We start from the raw sequence: 26,756 nt of genomic DNA on the forward strand, positions 1-26,756 counted from the left end.
CAACTAGTGGTTTAAACCCGCCAAGGCCTGGTTCTTGATAATTTACCTCGACTTCTTCTCGGTAAAATTATCAAGAACCAGGCCTCGTTGTGATTAAACCACTAGTTGAAAACCTCTTCACCACACATTGATTCCTTTATTAAAGACAGCGGACACTGGTAATTGTCAAAGACCAGTCTTCTCACTTGGTGTATCTCAACATAATATGCATAAAATAACCAACCTGTGGAAATTTGAGCTCAATCTGTGGTCGAAGTTGCGAGATAATAATGAAAGAAAAAAACACCCTTGTCACACGAAGTTGTGTTCTTTCATTATGCTTGATTTCGAGACCTTCAATTCTAAACTTGAGGTCTCGACATCGAACTCGTGGAAAATTACTTGTTTTTCGAAAACTACGTCACTTCTGAGGGAGCCGTTTCTCACAATGTTTTATACCATCAACCCCTCCCCATTACTCGTTACCAAGTAAGGTTTTATGCTAATAAATAACTTGAGTAATTACCAATTGTGTCCACTGCCTTTAAGGATGGTACTTTGTTGTGATATAAAAAAAATTTCGAAAACAAAATTGCATTTTGGTGGGTTGGAGTTGTGAATATATGAGCTAAACCAGTTTTCATCAAACCCCAAAATTGCCTAAAATGTCAAAAAACACAAAATAAGCTGTAACCATGGCAACGGGCTATATAGTGAATTGAAAGTGCATTTTTATTTACTTGCATCCAAGGCCCTTACATCCACAAAATATAAAATAAAAATAAAAATCAATTTTTGACCGTGAGCATCAATTAAGTATCAATTACCTGAACTGACTCTTAAAGGAACGTTTCCAAATTGGTAAGAAACAAAAATCGTGAAGATCACAGATTTACATAAAACTTACACGATCTAATGATGATGATATTTGAAAACATTCCTTGAAATATTTTTGTCTGAAATGTCATATTTGATGAGAAATAAATAATCTAATTTCGCGTTTGGAGTCTATCACTCAGTGAGCGTTTTATTAATTTTTATTTTGGCATCGATGCATTGCAAAATTTGTAATCGGTTTTTCACTATTCTCTCGTGACCCAGATGGCCGATCGATCTGAAACTTTTACAGGTTTGTCAGTTTTATGTATATGGTGGATTACATACAGTGATTACACTGCCAGCAAGTGTTTTGTTGGCAAAAACCAATTCTGTAATGTTCCTTTAAGTTATTTCTGTTGCTCTTTTGCTTTATCTCTCGGTACTGTGTGTATTAATGTTTTGTCTGCCCTGCATCGTACCGAGACCAGCTTTGTTGACAATGATTATTGACTTGGGCTTAAAGAATGCAATCTTTGTATTTCGCCTATTGATATTATAGAGATCGATTTGAAAGGGAAAAGGTAAACAATTTCCCCCACAAAACCCCTAAAAGATTCCACGGAATAAAGGTCACATAGGTTATTCGAGAAACGCCCAATATAACAAAGCCACATGGATGGAAGCCTGGGGTATAACTTCTGCAAAAAGGACCAATGTCAAAAACCTCTTTCATAAAGTGTAATGCCTCACGGCACAATTTTGTCGTAATTTCTTTCCCTCTCTCTTTCCTCATGGGGGCCCAGTCAGGGGGAAATTGAAAAGCACCAGATATTTAGAGGGATATACCAAACTCAAATGGAAAATTTGATTTAAATAAGTGCAACTTGATTTATTTTGGAATTTGAAGACACTGGACACTATTGGTAATTGTCAAAGACCAGTCTTTTCACTTGGTGTATCTCAACATTTGCATAAAATACTGAACCTATCAAAATTTGAGCTCAATTGGACGTCAAAGTTGCGAGATAATAATGAAAGAAAAAACAACTCTTGTCACACGAAGTTGTGTGCTTTCAGATGCTTGATTTCAAGACCTCAAATTCTAATTATATGAGGTCTCTAAATCAAATTCGTGGAAAATTACTTCTTTCTCGAAAACTACGTCACTTGAGAGGGAGCCGTTTCTCACAATGTTTTATATTACCAACCTCTCCCCATTAATCGTTACCAAGTAAAGTTTTATGCTAATAATTATTTTGAGTAATTTACCAATAGTGTCCACTGTCTTTAAAGCCATTGGACACGTTCGGTACAGAAAAAATAAAGTTCACAGATTTACAAATAACTTACAGGGTTTACACAAGGTAATGTGGTGAAAGACTTCTCTTGAAATATTAATCCATGAAATGCTTTACTTTTTGAGAAAACATTAAAACAATATCAATTCTCGATATCGAGAATTACGGATTTAATTTAAACACATGTCCTTACTCGGCGAAACGTGCGGAAACAAGGGTGGGTTTTCACGTCATTTTCTTTCGACTCCGATCACCGATTGAGCCTAGATTTTCACGGTTTGTTGTTTTATATATAAGTTGTGTGGGCCTTGGACAATACTGTTTACCGAAGGTGTCCAATGGCTTTAAGTCCGTATATTAAAATCCAATCAGTCTTGTTCAGAGTAAATATTAACAGTATGCGTTCAGAAAGTATGAACAAACTAATATTGCAAATTGTTATAATTACAGTGAAATAAAGCCCGGTTTTGTAACCACTTATCTCGCGGCTGCATGCCACATAAATTAATAACAACATATAAAGGGGGTCAAAAGTTATTGTCGTTACTGAGAAACCTTCATCACGTTATCACCATATTGTCATGTTCCCTGTTTCCAATAACAGTAATAAATGCTAACATTCATTGCGCAAACGGGGTACCAGACTATTATTTCGTCCAGCCTCAGTTTGGTTACAATGGGTTGGAATGGAGTAAAATCAAGATGGCCACACCGTGATAAAGGTCTAAAGACTGTGGTGGCCACATATGAAGCGGCTGCTGGAGGCATAACATAATATTTAATAAAAATGTCAAAAATTTCAAAAAGTTGTTCAAATCTGATCTCCAGTACCGTATAGTGCGGCTTCCGTTCGATTAGCTTCCCTGTGTCGACCCCGCAGTGCTCACTCGGGTGAGACCCTGACATGAGCTAATCGAACGATCATGACTCGCCCTTTCGTGGTGACGTCATGCACCTGGGGCCAGCCCCCAAGTGACCCACTCCACAAGTAATAGGGCACTTGGGGCTGACCCGGGTGGGCTCCTGGAATGACGTCAAAGCTATTCGAACGTACCGGGGGCAGACCTGGGTCGACCCAGGGAAGCTAATCGAACGCAACCAAAGGAATGGGTATTGTGAGTGAAAAAGGGGGAGTTGATAACAGTATAACTCTGGAGAGGGAAACATGATACGAAAGTATATTCAACGCAATCCGAGATAACAAAAAATAGAAGACAAACAAGATAAGAATAATGAAGAAATTATGTTTATATATTTCAAGATGTGCGTGTGGGACCCACTTGCAATGGTTGGGAATGAAAAAGCCAACTAAGTCAAGATCCTAGATAGCAAAATGACTCAGCACTCTCTCCCCTTCACACTCAGTACTATAGACCTTTATCTTGGTGCAGCCATCTTGATTTTTTCCCCATTGATATCAATGTAACCAAACCAAAGCTTAAAGAACAAAATAGTCTGGTTCCTATTTGCATACTGATTATAAGCATTTATTACTGTTATTCGATACAAGGAACATGACAAAATATTGAGACAGTATGATACAGGTCTATGGACCCATCGCATGGTTTAATATGCCTCAAACCCCTGCCCACCGAACCAGCTCCTGCCCACCTAACCCAACCCCTGCCCACCCAACCCAGCCTCTGCCACCCAACTCAACCCCTGCCCCTTCCCATGCCCCTTCCCCTGCCCCCGTCACACATCGCTCATGATGTAGTGCATACGCATACTACATTGAAATATCAAAATTTGGTATCTCCAGGGAATTCGGATCGAGTGGAAATTATGAACTAGGTCACCATTGCCAAATTATCACGGCATTGATTTAGTACGAGCCATATCGCACGCAAACAAGAAGGAAATAACTTTCCTTCCTTCATCCGGATCTTTTATTCTGATCACGGTCTAGCAAAGGTAAAGTGTTTACGATTGGCATTCTGAAATGAAAACAATGGCCCAAAAATTGTTTCCCTGTGGAAGAGCATACACAAAAGTGGTATTGAACGGTTTTATGCAAAGAATTTCAATCAGTGTGGGAGTTGAAGAACGAGTTAGAGTGTGTAAACAAGCAGCAGACTGGCTTTGTGCCAACATTAGCTTTGTTCTGAATACCCTAATGGGATGGGGGTGGTGGTGGTGGGGGGGGGGGGGGGTGCGTGAAAACCCAATGAAAACAATTCTGAGCAGGAAGTGGCACTTTTCAATTAAATGGTAAAAGGAGGTTCCCGATCCCCCTATTGCACAGTTTGCCAAACATTCCGACAACTAGTTCCAAAAAAACAGTGCTCTTACGTCACTTGGTTGTTAACCAATCACGCTTGAGAGTTCGAAAAGACGGTGGTGTCTTTTGTAAGAGGTATGAGCCTGTAGGCTACTGGACAAACTTTGACGGTGCGATTGTTATAAAAAGGGTAGACGCGCCACTCAAATCATCAAATTCAGCATTTATCTCGGAGAGCAAGACAGCGAGCCCAAGGTAAGTTATTTTTATGCATATGGTTATAAGTGATTGTACAGTTTGTTTTAGGCCAATATATGTTAGTTCACATATAAAAGACTTTCAACCCCCAAACGCAGGCAAGGTTTGGGTTCCTTTTTATACGACAAAAACACAAATCTCCACAGGTTACATTCAACTAACACTGTTTAAAAATTAAGACGATAGAACGATTTCTCTTATAAAAATACTTGCTGGGATGTGGTAGTTTTTGAGGATTGGCTAAAACAATTCCACAAAGTAACATGGTTTTCGTTTCAGTATAGACGAGAATTATTTTTAACATGTCCTACGGATTTACGCAACTCTCCTGAAAACAATGCTCTGTGGTTTTCACTTTTTTTCTCTCAAAACCTTGATAGAGTGGATCGTTAAAACTTTAACATGTAAATTATTTACATCTACATTCTCAGTGAGTTGGGATTCATGTCATGGTCAAAAACAGTCATGATCTACAATCTATACTATTAAAAGCGTAACCTGCGCCATCTTGGATTGAAAATTAGAAGGTCCAGTGGTATGGCATCCTTGTGGAATCCAACACGGTTGTTTGTGTGGAATTCAATACGTTTGTGTGGTTTCAGACGTCGGGTTGCAAGTCTGCAAAACCCGGATCCAAACTCGCACTTACAAGTCATGTGATTGGAGGAAGTTTGGGCGGCGACCGTGCGTCAACCACTGGTCGATGTTGTTACCAGACTTCCTAGAAATCTTTCTGACAGGCGACTCATTGGACAGTGTTTCGCAGATGGTGCTCCGGATTGGTTCATCAGTGCCCCTTGCCCGCCCACCCGCCATTCGATCTACCCTTTTTGGTCAGGTTACTTTCGTGTTGTACTAAGCATGGTTCTCCGGATTGGTTCATTCATTGCCGCGCAGGGTCGAAAGGGTCGAAGAGGCTGGGTGCCAGGACAAAACCGAAACCAATCTCACGAATTTGACCGAATTTTCATTGAATGGATGAAGTACCGTAGATTGATGTTTCGCAGGCGACCATGTGTCAACCACTGGTCGACGTTATCAGACTTCCTAGAAATCCTTCTGCGGGTGACTCATTTGTTGAAAAAATTAAATAGAGAATATTTATAAAAAAGCATTCACTTCCAAACGGCATGAGAATTATCATGATGAACAAGGATGGGATCAAACGGAAGCTTAATAATTTGGAAACATTGGGTAGGGCCGGCTATAGGTTGGAAGGTGTCTAAGGGAACTTTACAATTAACAACATTTTGGGGGTGGGGGGGGGGGGCTTACACAAAGAGCCATTTTGGTCAGTGTATTGTGAGTGGTGTGTTGTCTGGTTTGAGACAGGCCACCTGTTGCTTGGTGAAGAAGGTCGCCGTGGGACCACTTTAGGTTGACAGTGGGTGGCGACCTTGGACCTTTTGCCAGTAAACTCAAATGGGTACATGAATACCATTTTAGAATACGGTCTGTTCATGGAGGTATAATGTTGCAGTTTCAGAGTTTAACCATGGAGGTAGAATTGTGAAACCATTCCTTACTCTATGGAGAAACTTATACACGTACGTCAAAGGCTGTTTTGAAGCTGTAAAAAAAGAACTTTGCTTTGCATTTGGTCAAAGTTGTTAAGCAAAACGACATTAAGTTTCCTTTTGAATAAGTCCATTCACAAAATTGGTTAGAGCAGTGTGTCGGTCAGGTCTCAGAATGTACATTTTGCCAAATCCATTTTGAAGCCTAATTTAGCCATCGGCCCGTCGGGTTGGTTACTGGTGGGGATAATATTAACAAAAGAGACCTCGTGCGGCTGAATGGGGTATATTTTCAGGAGTTTGTCTTTTGACCCAAACTAGACGTAACAAACCCTAAACATGACTTGACATGCTTTCTGAAAGTGAAATAAGTTAGAGAAAACTAAGGAGTGGGGACGAGTTTATCGTTTTTATTTAGTTTGTACGATATAGGGTTCCAGAGATATGGGATGTATGGATGTTTGTTCCTAGAGCAGCGTGAACATGAACGCGGTCAGAAATTGTGTCGTTTGTCGTTCAAATTTCGCGAGATGCAATAAGCCCAAAGTGACAATAAAACAAAACCAGACCTGCCAAGTCTCACGCATTAGGCGTGAGACTCACGCATTTGGCCTCTGTCTCACGCTCACACGCACATCAACCATTATTGGGGCGAGATCGGGAAAAAAATTAACGACATTTTTTGTACAAAATTTGTACAAACAGAGCGCAAATTTGCAGATTGCGCACGCTTTTGCTCATCCAGTAGGTTCAGCTCAAATTCGGCAGAGCGCAAAACGCTTATTGCGCACAAGTTTGTTCCGATTCGTATAGCAAATTCGTTGAAATGCGCTCCACTAGCGAAGACACAACAGGCATAAGAAGTGAGCGATTGATTTTGGACATCATTTTTAGTCTATTTTTTTCAAGTTTGGAAGGATATAATCTGACACAATCGAACCTCCACATTAACCATCAACATCTCCTGTGTACCTCAAGTGAGTTTTAATTATTCTGAGGAGGTTTTTGATGCATTTTGAAACACTTTTTGTCCACAATTAAATTTCACATTGTTTTATTTATTTATTTATAAAAAAAAAAAAAAAAAAGAGGTTGGGCGGCGATTTAAAAAGGCCTTCTTAAACTGGCAATTTTTTCCGGGGGGATGGGGGTTGAGCTTTGAAAAATCTCACACATAGCTAGCCTCTGGACTTGGCATCTCTGCCTGCAAAACACTTTTTTGACATTCACGTTAAAGGAACACGTTGCCTTGGATCGGTCGAGTTGGTCTTTGAAAAGCGTTTGTAACCGTTTTTTTATAAATAACATATGGGTAGAAAGATGTTGTAAAAGTAGAATACAATGATCCACACAAACATGCCTCGAAATTGCGTGGTTTTCCTTTTACATCGTCGACTAACACGTCGGCCATTTATGGGGGTCAAAATTTTGACCCCCATAAATGGCCGACCATGTTAGTTCGCACAGTAGAAGGAAAACCACGCAATTTCGAGGCAAACTTGTGTGGATCATTGTATTATACTTTTAAAACATCTTTCCAACCATATGCATTTTATAAAAAACGGTTACAAACGCTTTTGTTTTGACCAACTCGTCCGATCCAAGGCAACGTGTTCCTTTAAGTGCTCACGTTATACATGCAGCCTATTGACCAGAAAGTTTACAAGACCAATTCAGATGAGAATAAACTAAAAAGAGGCCTACGCTCTTACCGCCCCCGCCCCCCCCGAAAAAAAAACAGTAGATAAATTAGATTTGTGGCACACAGCATGTTCCAAAAAATCGCTTTACTTATAGTGCTGTAGCAACGCTATGTATCGTGGGACGTAAAAATGTCATTTTTGACGATGTTTTTTAAAAAGGAAATGCAAGCATTATGAATGCATATTGAGTGTGTGGAGAAAGTTTTGGTAGTGTAGTACAAAAGAAACTTTAGTTATTGCTGGCTAACGGTCAGTTTCACCTATCAACGCTGATTTGAAAAACGTGTAACGTTAGGGAGGCCCAACATATTAGACCCCTATAAGGATCACGGGGGAGCCTTATAGTTTCTAGATGCACAAGGTACGTCGTCTAACCCAAAACGAGGTGGGTACAGCCACTGCAAGTAGTGGTGGACGTGCGAAATAGCTTCATTTTGGGTTAGAATTATGACGCCATGCATAAATATTGAGAGAGGCGTATAACACCCTCACCCACATTTCGAAATATTTGTGTAAAGGGTTTTATATCCTAGCGGGGTGCCGCGCGAAGCGCGGCATCCCGCTAGCAGGTATGAAAACCCTCTACGAAAAAAAGAGCACGGTTTATTATATACTTATATAAACCCGTAATTTTTACCACTATTTGATCGTGGAATTGTACATTCTAATTAATTTTTTTTACCCAATTATTTCGTGTTAAATGTTGATATAATTTTGAATTGTTTCTTGTTCTTGGTGATTTAAGGCCTTTTGTTGGTGATATAATTATACATAAAATAAATATGCTTACCTTTCTCACCGTCGATATCACATAACCATGGGCTCTGTTGAAGTTGAGCCTTTCACTCCAGCCAATAGAGACTCGCATTGTGCTCGCAAGTCTATAATGCTAGTTTTGGCATCGTACATTTGGAATGTTTATGTATTGCTGTTTGCTATACGGTGTAGCCCGGTGCATATTTGCTGCGAACGTAAATACGAAGCGAATTTTGACTTACAACTTTTTAATTGCTGCCCTCGCAGCGAATGTTTCGCCACACAAGTCAACTGATGCTAATTATTCTTTGCGAATTTGTGACGTCAAAATTCGCTGAACCGGGCTAAAAGACACTGGACACTATTGGTAATTGTCAAAGACCAGTCTTCTCACTTGGTGAATGTATCTCAACATATGCATAAAATAACAAATTAACCTGTGCAAATTTTAGCTCAATTGGTAGTCGAAGTTGCGAGATGAAAGAAAAACACCCCTGTCAAACAACAAAGTCGTGTGCTTTCAGATGCTTGATTTCGAGACCTCAAATTCTAATTCTGAGGTCTGGAAATCAACTTTCTCGTAAACTACGTTACTTCAGAGGGGCCGTTTCTCACAATGTTTTATATTATCAGCCTCTCCCCATTACTCATTTACCAAGTAAGGTTTTATGCTAATAAATTATTTTGAGTAATTACCAAGTGTCCACTGCCTTTAAGCCTGTAGGACTATTTCAAAAAAATAATAATATGAGTGTTTATACAAAAGCCTAATTAAAGCCATTGGACACTTTCGGTACACAGTATTGTCCAAAGGCACACACTTCGTGTATCACAACTTATATGTTAAATAACAAACCTGTGAAAATTAAGTCTTAATTGGTCATCGTAGACGGGAGAAAATAACGGGAAAACCCACCCTTGCTTCCGCACGTTTCGCCGTGTCATGACATGTGTTTACTATAATCCGTAATTCTCGTTGTCGAGATTTGATAATTGTTTTAATGTTTTGTCATAAAGTAAAGCATTTCATGGAATAATAATATTTCAAGAGAAGTCTTTTACCATTGCCTTCTGTAAACCCTGTTAGTTATTTGTAAATCTGTGAACTTTTATTTTTTTTTTCTGTTCCGAAAGTGTATAATGGCTTTAAATGGATTAACAACTCAAATTAATAATTTGTGTTTCTCGGCCAACTTACAAAGGACATCAATTCATATCAATTGTTTTGTAAAGTAATCGCAAAAACGAGCAAAATCATCATAAGTGTTGAACATGAAGAAATTAAAATTGGTTACCAAATAAACGAAAAAAGAAAACGAAAAAAAAAAAAAAAACCCGGCAACAATAACAGGGAATCAGCTGTAACCATTTTTGCGCTTGGCTCATTATGAACCAAGAAAAACAATTGTTTTCAGTAATTTAACTTCAGAGTTACATAATTATTAATAAAAATATCGAAGTCTTATATAGCGCACGTATCTACCAAACAAGGTACTCAAGGCGCTGAGTATACAAACTTTCAGAAAGATAGGTTATTGCAGTGATGAATTATGAGTCCCAATTATTTACCACATAAGGGTTTACAAGGTGCTACGGCGCATACAGCAGCCACAGATAGGAACACCGGGGCGAACCCCTTCTCTTTTCGATACGTGCACTTGGTTCTTTTACATGCGTTACACAACACATGGGATCAACGGCTTTACGTCCCATCCGAAGGACGAAGCAATAGTTAAGTGCCTTGCCTAAGGACGCAAGTGTCACGGCTGGGGATTCGAACCCACACTCTACTGATTAGAAACACCAGAGTTTGAATTCGGTGCTCTTAACCGCTCGGCCACGATATTTCCGATACTTTAGTATCGAATTTTTAATAACGAAATGGAATGGGCGATATGATTTAGAACTAAAACAACAAGTGTGCACACAAATTCAGAAGCTCATAAAATATAAAGCCCATTAGAGTAAAAGTCTTCCGATTTTGATGAACACTGCTGTGCTTGTAGGTCCTAATGAGCAATGAAACCACTCAAATAATTTATAATAGGGTAAAAAACCACCCTTTTCGTAAAACTATGTCATAACCATCTTAACTTTCATCACACATACGCAAATTTGGTAAATTAAATGAGAATTGCGGGCTCAAATAAATTCTTTTGTCTAAACAAGTTTTGTTGAATGTCGGTCACCGTGACCAGAATAACGTGAGCTTTGACCTATCTTTTGTTATCATTCCAAAAAATTAACGAAATCAAAATCACTTGATAGAGCAGAATCCACCATGAAACAATGGGCTCTTCCAAATCAACAACTTTATGACTATTTTTGTACAGTTGGTAGGTTGCAAATTAGTTAATTAATATTACTAAAATTATACATCCCCCAACAAAAGTCCCTCTTCTGTTTTTAAGTTAGTGTTCACGATTGGGGAATTTCTCATGACGCTCCAATCAGTGTTGTTTTTGTTGTTGTACGAGAGCTCGGCGGTTTTGCTTGTTTTTACCAAGGGAAGTGAACCAGAGTTGTTGACAACCGTTACACCTGTCTCATTGTCTTTTGACGTCATAATTATTTAGTTTATGGTGCATTTCATCTTGAAATCATGAAAACAAACAATTCAAACTGTAAACCATTCTTTACAAACTGTTTCTGTGTGTGGGTTTGGTCTTCAGCAAGTGGAAGGTTTCTGTTGGTGTCAGTAAAATTATTTTATATGAATATAATAAAGAGATTCATTGTTTTTTCAAGTCTTTGTTTTTATTTATTCAGGTTTAAAGTACAGCACGATGGCCAAACTTTCTTATACAGCGCTCCTCGTGTGCACGCTTGCTTTGGTGCAGATCGTAAATGGCAGTTCTTATTCATATCCATGTAACAGGGAGATTCCGTTTCTGTAAGTTTCGCAATATATTCTAAAGCAAAGGGCTTTTTGAGCTTTATGTAGGCATTTTGCTACTTCGGCTCTTAAAGTAACATTCACTTGTTTTACAGTCTAAATGAAATTGTAATGGCATAATTGTTAATGGCACCATGGGGTTTATTAATGCACCAGGCAAGTTTAGATTGTTATCTATTCCCAGCCTCTGGTTATACTAGCTCCAAACATTAGAAACTGTTCTTTGATGTGTTATATATTTTGTATTTGTTGACAGTTGCTGTGATGGAAAGGAAGGTAGTACAAGAGCCCCGGCTGCGTGGCCAGATTCTCAGAGTCCAGCCGGTGGACCTAGCAGACCCGAAAACTCCGGAGCTGTGGTCTGTGTCTTATACAGAGAGTCTGATTGCTTGACGTGTCGGTAAATTTAAGATATTGACTGTTCATAGCGATGCTTATGGCCGAATTTGTTATTACATGTACGATTTCCATTTGACAGCGCTGTTACAGGATTCGTTTTGCTAGCAAAAACGATACTTGCAGTCTAAGCACTTTATGTAATCAAGCAAACCTTTTAAATTTGAGATCGGTCGGCCATCTGGGTCACGAGAGAGTATAGTAAAAAACCGATAACAAATTTGCATTGCATCGATGCCAAAACAAAAATGAATAAAACGCTTACTGAGCGATATATAAACTCCAAACGCGAAATAAGATAATTTATTTCCCATCAAATATTACATTTCAGACAGAAATATTTCAAGGGATGTTTTCATCATCATTAGACCGTGTAAGTTTTCTGTAAATCTGTGATCTTCACGATTTTTGTTTCATACCAAATCTTACCAATTCTGTAACGTTCCTTTAAAGGGAAGGTACACGTTTGGTAATTACTCGAAACAAATATTAGCTTACAAACTTACTTGGTAATGAGCATTGGTGAGCTGTTGATAATATTAAATATTGTGTGAAACGACTCCCTCTGAAGTAACGTAGTTTTTGAGAAAGAGGTAATTTCTCACCAAAATAAAAGACTTCTATGCTAGAAATCTTTTATTCTTTAGCTGAAAGCACACAAATTCGTCCATCAAGGGTGTTTTTTCTTTCACATCATTTTCTCTAAACTTCGATGACCAATTGAGTCCAAATCTTCACAGGCTTGTTATTTTAAGGTTCTGATGGGATAACACCAAGTGAAAAGACTGGTCTTTGAAAACCAAACCCGTACCCTCCCTTTAACCGTAAGCTTGGTAACAAAAGTCATATTCAACCAACGCTTAATGTTAGATATTCCCGGAGCTCACGACCGTCGCAAAGAAAGAAAAAAAGGCAGAGAGGTGACAATTTCGAAACACAGAAGCAGCTATCTTGGGAAAGGGTTCCTGGCTCACCCAAACCACACACAATTGTGAATCAGTAACCCCCCCCCCCCCCCTGGATACAATAATGGGTCATATTATTTCAACAATCCCTGAAAGTTTGGACCATCAAATCTGTCATTAAAAACACAAAATATTGAAAGCCTATAAATTTTTAATGAGGCTCTGGTGCATTGATTCTATTACTGGGGTGCATCCTGCTGAGCGTCAAGTGCTTACTGCACGAAAATGACTGAGGCCACAATACAAATCCATGTGGAACGCGTAAGATGGCCGCCTAATTTTCTTGCTAACTTGTGCAGTACGTTTGCATCTAAGCAAATTTGTCCGCTACAACGAAAATTTGCTGAAGCAGCGCTGCTAAATTTGGCCCTGGTGCCTGATGACGCTCGTGATACAGAATGGTGTTCAAACATGGACAACCACACTGCAGTTTGAACCCGATGGGACGCGACATGAGTCGAGTTTATTCAATGTTTTAGTGTACATGTACATGTTTTGAGTTAACAATAACACATCACATTATTGGTCATAACTGTGACCTGTTTAAAGGCAGTGGACACTATTGGTAATTGTCAAAGACTAGCCTTCACAGTTGGTGTATCTCAACATATGCATAAAATAACAAACCTGTGAAAATTTGAGCTCAATCGGTCATCGAACTTGCGAGATAATAATGAAAGAAAAAACACCCTTGTCACACGAAGTTGTGTGCGTTTAGATGGTTGATTTCGAGACCTCAAGTTCTAAATCTGAGGTCTCGAAATCAAATTCGTGGAAAATTACTTCTTTCTCGAAAACTATGGCACTTCAGAGGGAACCGTTTCTCACAATGTTTTATACCATCAACCTCTCCCCATTACTCGTCAGTAAGAAAGGTTTGATGCTAATAATTATTTTAAGTATTTACCAATAGTGTCCACTGCCTTTAATGACATTCACAAACTTGCCATTGCACGAAAAACTTAGGATGGCAATACCTTTTCTAATCCGTTTTATGTTGCTTTTGTTATGAAGTTTTTCGAGTATCGTATCGAAATGTTGTATCGCCGGTAACAACGAGACAGATGACAGGGACTTCGGTGGGCCCACACCCCTCAACGAGTACCTCATTGGAAAAGGGTATATTCATCCTACCCAAAACACCCACTGGTACAACCTCTATCCCAGGCACGAATCCCAATCTACTCCCACCTATTATGGCAACGACGAACCCACAGCAACTGGAAGGTACAAATGATTGATTTGCAATTATGATTGAAAAACACATTTTTTGATGTTTTTTCTTGGGTAATTAGCAAAAATTCCAAACGGCTGACATGCTAAAAAAAAAAGAAAAAAGAAAAAAAGAAAATAGTAATAATAATTTTTTGATTTGCTTTCAAGAGGCTGAGAAACTTTTAAATATCCTACACTCTCTTTAGGGGCTCCGTATGTGCGTCGTCGCTGACTGAAAAGAAAAACCCAAAGTATCAAGTTTATTCAACAAAAGCATTTTGCTGGTCAAGTTCATGACCGGTGCTCATTTTCAAAGCGAATAACCGTAATTGAAGTACATCATTTTAGTTATTTACAATCATTAATTAAAAATTGTATTGAATAAACATCTCTAGATCAAGAAGCATAAAACGGAGAGTACACGTTATTTTAAAGCTTTGGAAGTATGAATTATCATTAGCTATAGGGCAGTGGCACTATTAATGGTTATTACTCAAACTAATTATTAGCAGAAAACCTTACTTAGTAACGAATAACGGGAAGTTGTTGATCGTATAAAACATTGTGAGAAACGGCTCCCTCTAAAGTAACGTAGTTTTCAAGAAAGAAGTAAGTTTTCCACGAACTAGATTTTGAGACCTCAGATTTCGAATTTTGAGGTCTCGAAATTATGCATCTGAAAGCACACAACTTCGTGTGACAAGAGTGTTTTTTTCTTTCAATATTATCTCGCAACTTCAATGACCAATTGAGCTCAAGTTTCCACAGGTTTTTTATGTTATGCATATGTTGAGATACACCAAATGAGAAGACTGACTTTGACAATAACCAGTAGTGTCCAGTGTCTTTAATGTTTCCTTTGTGTTTGTTTGATAGGTCGGGTTTGGCTCTCCATAGTGGGACAAGAAGGTGCGAAGGTCCTCTTGAAGGTGCTGACTGTTGGGTTGAAACCATGGCAGTCTTGGACATGGGTAACATGATATACACTGGTAGCACTACCAGAAGTTACAGTGGGTTCCTGTATGTCTTAGACGAGTAGATGAATTACAATTAGACCGATTGCGCTAAATGCGTCACGTGACCTATAGTGGGTTTTGGACGTAAACAAACACGGCGTATAAACGTGCGTTGAAAAGACATGATTACTGTTGCAATTTTCGCCTAAAAAACACACTTATTTTTCGAAATCACTAAAGGATATTCCGGAGTTTGTAACATGAGTCCTCACCGGTGGCTGAACAATGTCTGTATGGGTAAACACAGTTCCACAAAGTAGGAACTTCCAAGAGAATTTTCACACGATGTCATGTGTTTGTGGACGTAAAGTGTGGTTTTACAGTGCCCTCGTTGTAATAATTTTTTTTCTGCCATTATTTTCGATAAAAAGCTGCAAGAGTCTCTTTATTTTCACCCTCACAATGTTTGGTTAGAAGGGGGAGCTATCAGCTATGAGTAGGACAACTTCGCGATCTTCCCAACTTCACACGCCGTGCACAACGCAAAATCCACGGCGCGTGAGCTCGCTTAAACCTCAGTAATTTACGTAGTCTAACCATACTCTCAAAAGAAACCTCTTTTGTAGTAGAATACTGGAAATATCAAACAGCAAATGTGTTTTAAATCATTGTCACAATAATATTCAACTTTATAAAAGGGCTCTGTTTTTAGTTGAAAAAAGCACAGCCAAATTATGGTCCAGCGGCTCGAGTCTTCCCATGTCTTTACTGTGTAGCTTTGTTGTTCTATACTATAAGTCACGTGATCACATGTTAAAGGAACACGTTGCCTTGGATCGGTCGAGTTGGTCTTTGAAAAGCGTTTGTAACTGTTTGCTATAAAATGCATATGGTTAGAAAGATGTTTTAAAAGTAGAATACAATGATCCACACACATTTACCTAAAAATTGCGTGGTTTTCACGGTCGGCCATTTATGGGAGTCAAAAATTTGACTCCCAAAAATGGCCGATCGTGGTTGTCGAGGTAAAAGGAAAACCACGCAATTTTGAGTAATACTTGTGTGGATCATTGTATTCTACTTTTAAAATATCTTTCTAATCATATGCATCGTATGACAAACGGTTACAGAGGCAACGTGTTCCTTTAACATTGGTAGCGCAGTCGGTCTATTACATCTCAGGCTGGTAAAAAATCATTAAAAAGTAACATTTTCCATCAGGTTTCAGAAAGTTTTTTTGGAAAAGACACGACTACTATCATAAATACAGCTATTAGTCAAAACTTCAAAGAACTGATCTTGGGTATCAAAGGCACCTCAGGAAAACGTGATCGGCAGCCCCTCGCCCACCCCCACCCCACACGCCTCCGACCTTTTTAATCACGTGTAAGTAAAGCAAAACATATTTAAATTAAACGCACATCGTAAATTGACAGTGGCGTCATTGTAAGGACTCCCTTAAAGGGTATATGTACTTTTTCCTAATAAAAAACACAATGTCCACAGATCTACATTAAACTTACACAGTTTGAAGATTATGACAGTAGAAAGCTTCCCTTGAAATTTTACTTACTGGGGTGTTGTAGTTTTTGAGAAATGAGTGAAAATGATAATTTTCGTCTCAGTTTAAGCATGTAAAAACGTATTAACCACTTATGCTATGGTTTTGGTATAATATCATAACTGGTATGTTAAGGGGATTTTACATGCTAAAATAATTTTGGTCTCATGAGACCAAAATTATTTTGTGACTTGTTTTACTCATTTCTCAAAAACTACACAACCTTAGTAATATTTGAAGGGAAGCTTTCCACTATCATCATCTTCAAACCCTGTAAGTTTAATGTAAATCTGTGGACATTTTGAAAAAGTACCCAAATCCTTTAAAGGCACTGGACACTATTGATAATATTACTCAAAACACTTGTTAGCATAAAAACTTACTTGTTAACGATCAATGGAGAGCTGTTGATAGTATATATAAAACATTGTGACAGAAACGGCTCCCTCTGAATTTACGTAGTTTTCGAGAAAGAACAAATTTGCCACTATTATTTGAAATTGATTTCGAGACCTTAAAACTAGATTTTGAGGTCTCGAAACCAAACATCTGAAAGCACACAACTTCGTGTGACAAGGGTGTTTTTTATTCCATTATTATCTCGCAACTTCGGCGACCAATTTTCACAGTGTTATTTTGTGCATATGTTGAGATACACCAAGTGAGAAGACTGGTCTTTGACAATTACCAATAGTGTCCAAACAGTGCCTGTATCCGAACATAACCGGACCATGCAAATAACAACGACGTGGTGAGAGTCAAGACTAGAATTTGTTCATTGTTGGCCTGTTGTTGGTTTACCCTTATCTGTCATTTTGAGGGATGTCAGCCTGTTTTCGCAGGTGGTCGTTGATGGAAAAGATTTTTAAAAAAACGCCAGAAACTGAAAACGAACTATGCTAAACAACTTGTTTTGATTAAGATAGCCCAGCCTGATGGCCAGTCGGGTTTTTACCGTCAGTGATGAAAGAAAGAAAAATGTAGTGGCATAATTTGCAAGCATGGAAGTGATATACAGACAAACTTAATTATAAACTAAAATAGGAGTGAGTTATGGGATTGATATAATCTTTCATTATTGATAAGTGATTTTATGAAGAACTTTACTATACAATTTGACAATCAAACTTTTGAACGTAGGTAATTGAGTTAATTTTTAGGCTTAATATGCAGACATTTTTACCAGTTTTATAAGATAACATTGTTAAGCTTGTTAATTAATAGTTCACTGCAAGTGAGTATCTAATCATTTTTTTTCTCAACTTCGATGTTTTCTTTGCTTTTTGCTTTAGCTTTTTTTGTTTGTTTTTAGCGCCATGAGCGCTTTGTTTTAATTATTATTATGTTTTATTGTACTTGCATCGGTCCGGAGATAAAGAATATTTGTTTTATATTATACAATTTTGGTGTTTATCCAAACACCCTAGTTGCTATGACACTGCTCTAAAGTTGCAAAGGTTGTGGGCTCGAATCACACCCGAGTAATGTGCCTGTGATTTTGTTTTCTCAGAACTCTTGAACCCAGAGTGCTGTTAAATACATCGGTGTATAAAGCAGGGCAACTCTGCCAAACTCACTTTCCGAATATCGCTGCGAAGGGAGGGCTGTGAGGGCAATTTCACGTCAAATTCGCATCGCATTCGCAGGAAGTATGAACCGGGCTTTAGGGTAAAAACCAAAATTAATGTTTGTGTTGTTGGGGAAAAAGATGTACAACTGTACAATACTGCCTTTTGTGCTGGTGTGGTTTCGTCGCTAAGCCTTATCGTCTTTAGACTTTACTCAAGTCCCAATCCCGTAAGAGTTCTTTTATTTTCAGTCCAATCGCCTAGAATGTCAGAAAACTCCCCCAACCTGTGCCGCGCCGTGGGATAGGTTCATTCTCGGGACCACATTTTGACGGCGGATATGCTAAGGGACCTCTCGCACGAGAACGGGACTTGAATCAAGTCTACGTCGTCCTTGGTTCATGGGGATATGCATAATTATAGATAATGTGACCTGTGACATCACATGTTTACAAAAGTGTCACAGGGCCTGGGGGTTCCTGCAGGCACAATTTGTACACATCAGCCTATTGGAAGAAAACATAAAATCTTATATTTTTTGGAGATTTCACCGTCTAATTCTTATCAACTTTTGATATGATGAAAGGGGGCACATCTCAAAACTTGTCCAGCTTTTACTTGCATAACTCTTGGATTTATATGGAAATTATGACACAAAATGTCAACTTTCCAATATGACCAGTGCAGTATCTTGCCTGCCAGAAAATCCAAAGAATGTAAAGGTCACACTTATTGTAAACAAAGGTCACATGGTCTATAGGCTATAGTTTGCAAAATAGCAAAGGGATAAGAAATTGCACTGTGAATTCTAACACAATTCACGATTTGTAACGTAGACCGTGTAACGGTTTGAGTATAATATTACTGTGTATTTCAAGCGCTTTGTACGAAACAGCCCCGGGTTATAGGGAACAGCGATGAATTGTTTCTTATTTTGACCAACTGTTTCTCTGATTATTAAACTATATGCACACTCCGTCGTAATAATGTTTAAAGATGACAATAAGTCCAAGAGAAATAATAATGATACCAATGTATAACAAGACATCGTTGCACGCTGTAATGGGGTCCATGGGTTTTGTACATCTTCGGGAGAAAATGGCACACTAGGCTTTGCCATACAAAACGTCATGGACCCCGACAGTGTGGACGGAACTACTATTAAAGCCCTTTTCACACTACAGAGCCATTTCCCGGGAAATAAACTCCCGGGTATCCCAGGAGTTTAGAACCCCAACGCCAACCCAGCAACCGTTCTCACTATACATCCCAATTGGGTAACTCCGGGAGTACTATTTCCACTGGTTTCTGGTATACTACTGACCATGAGCATGCACGGTTTAAACCCGCTATGCTCTCACCAGCTGCCTCTTCCCGGGAAAATCGTTTTACCCCGGGGTTAACCCCCTTAACCCTACCTCCAGGGTTAGTTATTTCACCGGAATAAGTTATTTCCCGGGAAATTCCCGGAAGTTCTTTTTTGTAGTGTGAAAAGATCGACCACAATTTCCCGGGAATTTACCGGGTATTACATAATAGTGTCAAAAGGGCTTAATGGGGTTCGTATGATGACTTCATCCTATACTTGCAGATCTGTTGGTAGGGTCTTCTTGATCCGCACACATGTTTACCGTATACAGTACCTGTATGATGTACGACCTATATTAGGCCAGCCTTGAGTTGAATGAACGCTGGTAACCAGAAGAACTAGAGGGCGTACTGGCCTATACACGCGACGGCATAGACCTTATCGCAAATACCAATGCGCAAGCGCAGACTGTTGAATGAGGTGCATTGTGGGATATATATGAATCAAATTTGTAATCAGCTAGACCACAATGCACCTAATTCCAAGCTTTACGCGCGCGCCCCAGTATTTGCGAAAAGGTCTATGCGCGCAGGCGGCCATTTTCTAAGTTGACAAAACAGGCATCGCACAGCGGCAGCGTGTGTTGGTGGTGCGGCCATTTTTGTAAATTGACACAGCATCGCGTAGCGTTCAATAAACACAAACTCCAACGTGTACTTCATATTCAGTCCCATCGCGTTTGTGCAAGAAGCATCACCAGTGCGCCCTCTAGTTCTTCTATATAACTCTATGATCTGAGTTTATTTAATGTGTCCTTTCTTGTTTGATATTAAGGTGGTGTAGTAGTTTAACACGGTAGTTTAATAAAGATGTGAGAGTTAGTATTAAATTACGTGTAGGTCCATGTTTGTTATTGTATTTCCAGGATATGGATTCTCATAATTATTAGGGAGGTTTAGCTGCTCGTTATACGCGAGCAAAAACGTCAGAAAATGTTGTTGTACAAATCTCAAGTTTTAAGCAAAAACACAAAAACAAAAGTAAAAGAACAAAAACATACAACATAACTCCAATCTAGCCCACTAACTTTAGTTTACATGAAAATCAAAATCAAACACGAAACTCAACATGCTGGCATAACGTATCTACAAAATTGACCTACAAAAGGGCAATTCCAGAAAAAAGATTACACAAATATTTGACACATTTATTTTAAAGGTCAGCATAACATAATTATTTGTTAATTATATGCTGGACTTATCTTGTGATGTTTATTTCAATTATGGGTTCTAATTGGATAATATTGCTGGACTTAGGCCTTCTACTGAGGAATATTTCATATTTCTTTAGTCTATTTAAAGCCTTATTTTTGTAATGTTAAAAAGAAAATTCGCGCTCTGATGTTCCCGGCCATTTCTAGTTGGCCCCCCTGCCCCCTTTCAATGTTGGTTCTCATTGTTGCACGGTCTTCTGCGTCAGTCAACATTGAGCGGGGGAGGCGGTGGGGGTGGGGTGAGAGATTGTCAGGGGAAGGGAACGGGGATGGTTTCAGTAACGTTAGGAATGGTTGGCCCAAGCATTTTGGCCGGGATTGTAGGTGAAAGATGGACATACGCTAGAGGCCACTCTAGGACACTTTAATGAACCTCGATGTGTGACGTCAGATGTTCAGGCTAGCCTATCGGTAAAGGTGCTTGCCAGAGAGGGCGTCCTCTGGTTAAGGCCTTCACAATCTGCTTTGTCTTGAAGAAGAAAGAACTCAACTATTTCTACACCCCGCATTACAGAACCGTTCTTAAAAAAAGTTTCGAAACATCAACGGAAAATCTTTAAAATATTAAAATCGATTACTGTACATACTCATTGGTTTCCGTGTACTCAGAACGTAGTAGCCCTACAGAATAATACTCACGCTGACTTCAAATTAAAACAGACTTTACTTTTGAACTCCTCGCGGAGCCAATCTTCACTGTGTATAAATATCAAGGGAATTGTTCCAATCTTCAGAATCATTTAATGATCATAATAATGTCTAAAACTGTATGAGTCATTCAGTTATTCGGTATATAGTAGAGAGATCTGAGAGTCAATACAGAAAATATTACCAAATAAAAAACCAAACAAATCAATGTTCATGCAATAACATTAAAAGTTAGACGCATTATATTATGCATATGTTGAGATACACCAACTGTGAAGGCTAGTCTTTGACAATTACCAATAGTGTCCACTGCCTTTAAGGCAGCTATTGTGTAAAATTACTCAAAATAATTGTTAGCATAACAACTTACTTGGTAACAAGCAATGAAGAGCTGCTGATAGTATAAAACATTGTGAGATACGGCTCCCTCTGAAGTAACGTAGTTTTTGAGAAAGAAGTAATATTTTCCACTAAAATATTATTTGAATTTGATTTCGAGACCTCAGTATCAGATTTTGAGGTCCCCGGAATCAAACATCTCAGAAAGCACACAATTTCGTGTGGAGGGTGTTTTTTTCTTCCATTATTAATAATATATTATCTCGCAACTTCGACGACCAATTTATTGAGTTTAAATTTATTTTGTGCCTATGTTGAGAAACACCAAGTGAGAAGACTGGTCTTAATAAAAAATACCCAAAGTGTCGGTGTTTTTAAATATGGGGAGTCCCATGTGTTTGGCTAGTTATTCACCCGGCCTAATTAAAATAACCCTTCACCAGTGTAAGTTTCCAAACGTCCAACTCCAAGCATCGATACAAAATGTTCAGGGCCTTCCCAAGTCAACAACACCCACCGGCACCCAGGACACTGTCTCGCTCGTTTTCCAATGAATGGTAAAGAGCGCCCTCAAGTGGTGTGTGTCTGGTTGCAAGGTAACTTCCAACATAATTACAGTTTACACGTCAAAAGTCCATTTTCGGTAAGTTTAAACAATTCAGTTTCCTACAAAGTTGTCTCGTATTTATGTCATCTATATCTTTGTATTGAGTGCTTTTTAGATTGTGGGTGTGAAAATAAAAGGGCAAACAGCAGCTAGCAAAAGTAGCAGTCTGCTGAGTTGGAAATCGTTTATAATCAGTTTGTGTGTGCTTGCACCGTGCTGCAGCCGTTACGTGAGAAAATGGGGGTGTTGGTAAAAGTCGGAGGTCGGAGGTAGCCGGAGGTAGCCGGAGGTTGCGTTAATTGCGTGATATTTAATTTAGAAATATTACTTACAGACACAGAGTGAACTTTGGAAGACTCTTACGCAGTTTACGGGGATTGAAATTCAATTCTGTACCCATTTGGTGGGGGAAAACTATGCCCCCACGTTACGAACCGACTGGTCGTGTGGAGTACTTGAGTTAAGTAAACAAGGTCACACTGTAGCGCCCTAAAAAAAAACGGAGGTGTGTTTACGCAACGTGTAGTTGGTGCGTACATGCCTGTACACGCACCACGCATGAACCCTGCTGTAATATGGTGTATTTAGACTAGAAAGGTACAGCCGGAGGTTAATTTAATTTCTTTATTCCTCCTCGTAAAATTATCAAAAAAATCACAAACGACTCTCTATGTATGCGACCTGATAACTATTATTTTTACATTTTTATTATTGTGAAAAAGGATTAAAATAATTACATCTTTTGTAGCCCGTCTTCACTAGGCCTATGCAGTGTACACACATAGTGTACACCAGTCGGTCGTGTGAAGCATTTATTTTTATTTTTGACTAGATGGTAAAAGCCGGAGGTAACCTTTTTTTTCTTTATTACTCCTCGGAAAATTACCAAAAAATCACAAACGACTCTCTATGTATATCACCTGATAACCAATATTTTTTTACATTTTTATTATTTATGAAAAAGGACTAAAATAATTGCGTCTTTTGATAGCCCGTCTTCACTAGGCCTATGCAGTGTACACACGTACAGTGTACACCATACGGTCGTGTGAAGCATTATTTTTGACTAGATGGTAAAAGCCGGAGGTAACCTTTTTTTTCTTTATTACTCGTCGGAAAATTACCAAAAAATCACAAACGACTCTCTATGTATGTCACCTTATAACCATTATTTTTTTACATTTTTATTATTTATGAAAAAGGACTAAAAAAATTACGTCTTTCGATAGCCCGTCTTCACTAGGCCTATGCAGCGTACACACTTACAGTGTACACCATTCGGTCGTGTGAAGCATTATTTTTGACTAGATGGTAAAAGCCGGAGGTAACCTTTTTTTTCTTTATTACTCGTCGGAAAATTACCAAAAAATCACAAACGACTCTCTATGTATGTCACCTTATAACCATTATTTTTTTACATTTTTATTATTTATGAAAAAGGACTAAAAAAATTACGTCTTTCGATAGCCCGTCTTCACTAGGCCTATGCAGCGTACACACGTACAGTGTACACCATTCGGTCGTGTGAAGCATTATTTTTGACTAGATGGTAAAAGCCGGAGGTAACCTTTTTTTTCTTTATTACTCCTCGGAAAATTACCAAAAAATCACAAACGACTCTCTATGTATATCACCTTATAACCATTATTTTTTTACATTTTTATTATTTATGAAAAAGGACTAAAAAAATTACGTCTTTCGATAGCCCGTCTTCACTAGGCCTATGCAGCGTACACACGTACAGTGTACACCATTCGGTCGTGTGAAGCATTATTTTTGACTAGATGGTAAAAGCCGGAGGTAACCTTTTTTTTCTTTATTACTCCTCGGAAAATTACCAAAAAATCACAAACGACTCTCTATGTATATCACCTGATAACCAATATTTTTTTACATTTTTATTATTTATATAAAAGGACTAAAATAATTGCGTCTTTTGATAGCCCGTCTTCACTAGGCCTATGCAGTGTACACACGTACATGTACAGTGTACACCATACGGTCGTGTGAAGCATTTATTTTTATTTTTGACTAGATGGTAAAAGCCGGAGGTAACCTTTTTTTTCTTTATTACTCCTCGGAAAATTACCAAAAAATCACAAACGACTCTCTATGTATATCACCTTATAACCATTATTTTTTCACATTTTTATTATTTATGAAAAAGGACTAAAAAAATTACGTCTTTTGATAGCCCGTCTTCACTAGGCCTATGCAGCGTACATGTACACACGTAGTGTACACCATACGGTCGTGTGAAGCATTATTTTTGACTAGATGGTAAAAGCCGGAGGTAACCTTTTTTTTCTTTATTACTCCTCGGAAAATTACCAAAAAATCACAAACGACTCTCTATGTATATCACCTGATAACCAATATTTTTTTACATTTTTATTATTTATGAAAAAGGACTAAAATAATTGCGTCTTTTGATAGCCCGTCTTCACTAGGCCTATGCAGTGTACACACGTACAGTGTACACCATACGGTCGTGTGAAGCATTATTTTTGACTAGATGGTAAAAGCCGGAGGTAACCTTTTTTTTCTTCATTACTTCTCGGAAAATTACCAAAAAATTAGACACGACTCTCTAAGTATGCCACCTGATAACTATTATTTTTTTACATTTTTATTATTTACGAAAAAGGAAAAAAATCACGTCTTTTAATAGCCCGTCTTCACTAGGCCTATGCAGCGTACACACGTACAGTGTACACCATTCGGTCGTGTGAAGCATTTATTTTTATTTTTGACTAGATGGTAAAAGCCGGAGGTAACCTTTTTTTTCTTCATTACTTCTCGGAAAATTACCAAAAAATCACAAACGACTCTCTATGTATATCACCTGATAACCAATATTTTTTTACATTTTTATTATTTATGAAAAAGGACTAAAATAATTGCGTCTTTTGATAGCCCGTCTTTACTAGGCCTATGCAGCGTACACACGTACAATGTACACCATTCGGTCGTGTGAAGCATTTATTTTTATTTTTGACTAGATGGTAAAAGCCGGAGGTAACCTTTTTTTTCTTTATTACTCCTCGGAAAACTAACAAAAAATAACAAAACTACTCTCTATTCATGTCACCTTATAACCATCATTTTTTTTAACCTTAAATTTTTATTTATCAAAAAGGGCAAAATACATGGGTGAGGCAAACTATATGCCTACATTATGACTCTAGATTCTCCACCTTTTCCCCAACCTCTTCCCATTCTTGATACTGTCGTTTGTGTTTCCATCTTCTTGTGGTCAAGCCAGTCCCTGCCCTTCAACACCGCCTTTGTCCCCCGTAATAAAGAATTGAATCTTCGAGACAGTCGTTTTCAAGTTACTTTGAAAAAAAGTGCATTCATAATAAATCAAAATGGGCAAACAAAACAGTGGGTGATGCCAATTACTACATTACGGTTCCAGATTGTGAAACATTTCACACAAACTTAATATTGTTTACACCTAATGCCACGAAGCTTTGTGACAGTCGTTTTTCAGTTAACTTTGAAATAAAAAATCATAATATTTAGTTTGCATCCGACAAACCAATTTCGAAGGGGTAAACAAAACAACTGGTGATGCAAATTCCTTCCATGTCAGACAAACACACTTTTTTATCTCGCGTCTTCCGATTTTGATAAAAGTTGCTGTGCGTGTAGGTCCTAACGAGCAATGAATGCACACCAATTTTTAGCCCGATCAGACTTACCATGTGGTCAGGGCAGAAACCATTAAAATTTGATACCAAATTTGCATACAATGTCGTGATAATTGACATGGTTATGACATATTTTACCAAAAGGGAGCTAATTTACCCCAAAAATGTCAGAGTTTAGTGGTTTCTGCCCTGACCACATAAAAAAATATGTGCGCATTCATTACTCAATATAAGGACCTACAACCACAGCAATTTTGTTTCAAAATCGGAAGACATGAGGTAAAAAAGTGCGTTGGTCTGGCAATGAATGACCCTAAGTTCCAGATTGTAAATCAATCAACACTGAAACTTATTTACCATACGCTTTCAGAAAATCTTAAGCCACTAATCTTTGTGACTGACGTTTTCAAGTTTGTAAAAAAAAAGTTTGTTTCAGAACATTTAGGGTGTGTGCATATTTAATACAATTGTTTTTAAGTTGTAATGTTATTGTTGCCATTTCAATAAGACAATTGGTTGGGCATGGGTGTAATCTTATAATTTCTCTGTTGTTTCTGTCCGGGAGCATGCTGAGTGTCATTTGCGCCTTACTGTTGTTCCTTATTTCAACTCTTACAAGAGGCGTTTATTTGGTTGATTTATTGGTTTCCCCCTTTTTTTCTCCTCCTTTTTTTCTCTGTTGTTTGGGATTTTTCCTAGATGACGAGAGTGGGTTTCGTTTGGTTGGGTTCTGGGCTTCGGGCGGGTCGGGTTTATTCACTCCAAAACCACGGGGTGGCGCGTTTGTTTGCTCCATATTTACGGCGTTTCATTTGC

The 26,756-nt window shown here is 38.4% G+C and overlaps 2 protein-coding genes across 2 annotated transcripts in view; both read left to right on the plus strand.

Annotated features, from left to right (window-relative positions):
• The first annotated feature begins 4,351 nt into the window (after window positions 1-4,351).
• Window positions 4,352-18,893, plus strand: LOC139935295 (uncharacterized). The gene is made up of 5 exons (XM_071929818.1): window positions 4,352-4,572; window positions 11,321-11,444; window positions 11,704-11,847; window positions 13,823-14,035; window positions 14,900-18,893. Exons 2-5 carry the CDS (start codon window positions 11,338-11,340, stop codon window positions 15,060-15,062), a joined length of 627 nt encoding a protein of 208 aa, XP_071785919.1. The 5' UTR covers window positions 4,352-4,572; window positions 11,321-11,337; the 3' UTR covers window positions 15,063-18,893.
• Window positions 18,894-22,261: 3,368 nt separating this feature from the next.
• LOC139934979 (uncharacterized) overlaps window positions 22,262-26,756 on the plus strand; it is a 29,380-nt gene continuing 24,885 nt past the window's right edge. Inside the window, exon 1 of the mRNA XM_071929412.1 lies at window positions 22,262-22,320. The gene's annotated coding sequence lies outside the window, so the exon portion shown is untranslated. The remainder of the gene's footprint in view (window positions 22,321-26,756) is intronic.

The sequence above is a fragment of the Asterias amurensis genome, chromosome 3 (genome assembly GCF_032118995.1).
Source record: "Asterias amurensis chromosome 3, ASM3211899v1".
In the NCBI taxonomy this organism is placed as follows: Eukaryota; Metazoa; Echinodermata; class Asteroidea; order Forcipulatida; family Asteriidae; genus Asterias; species Asterias amurensis.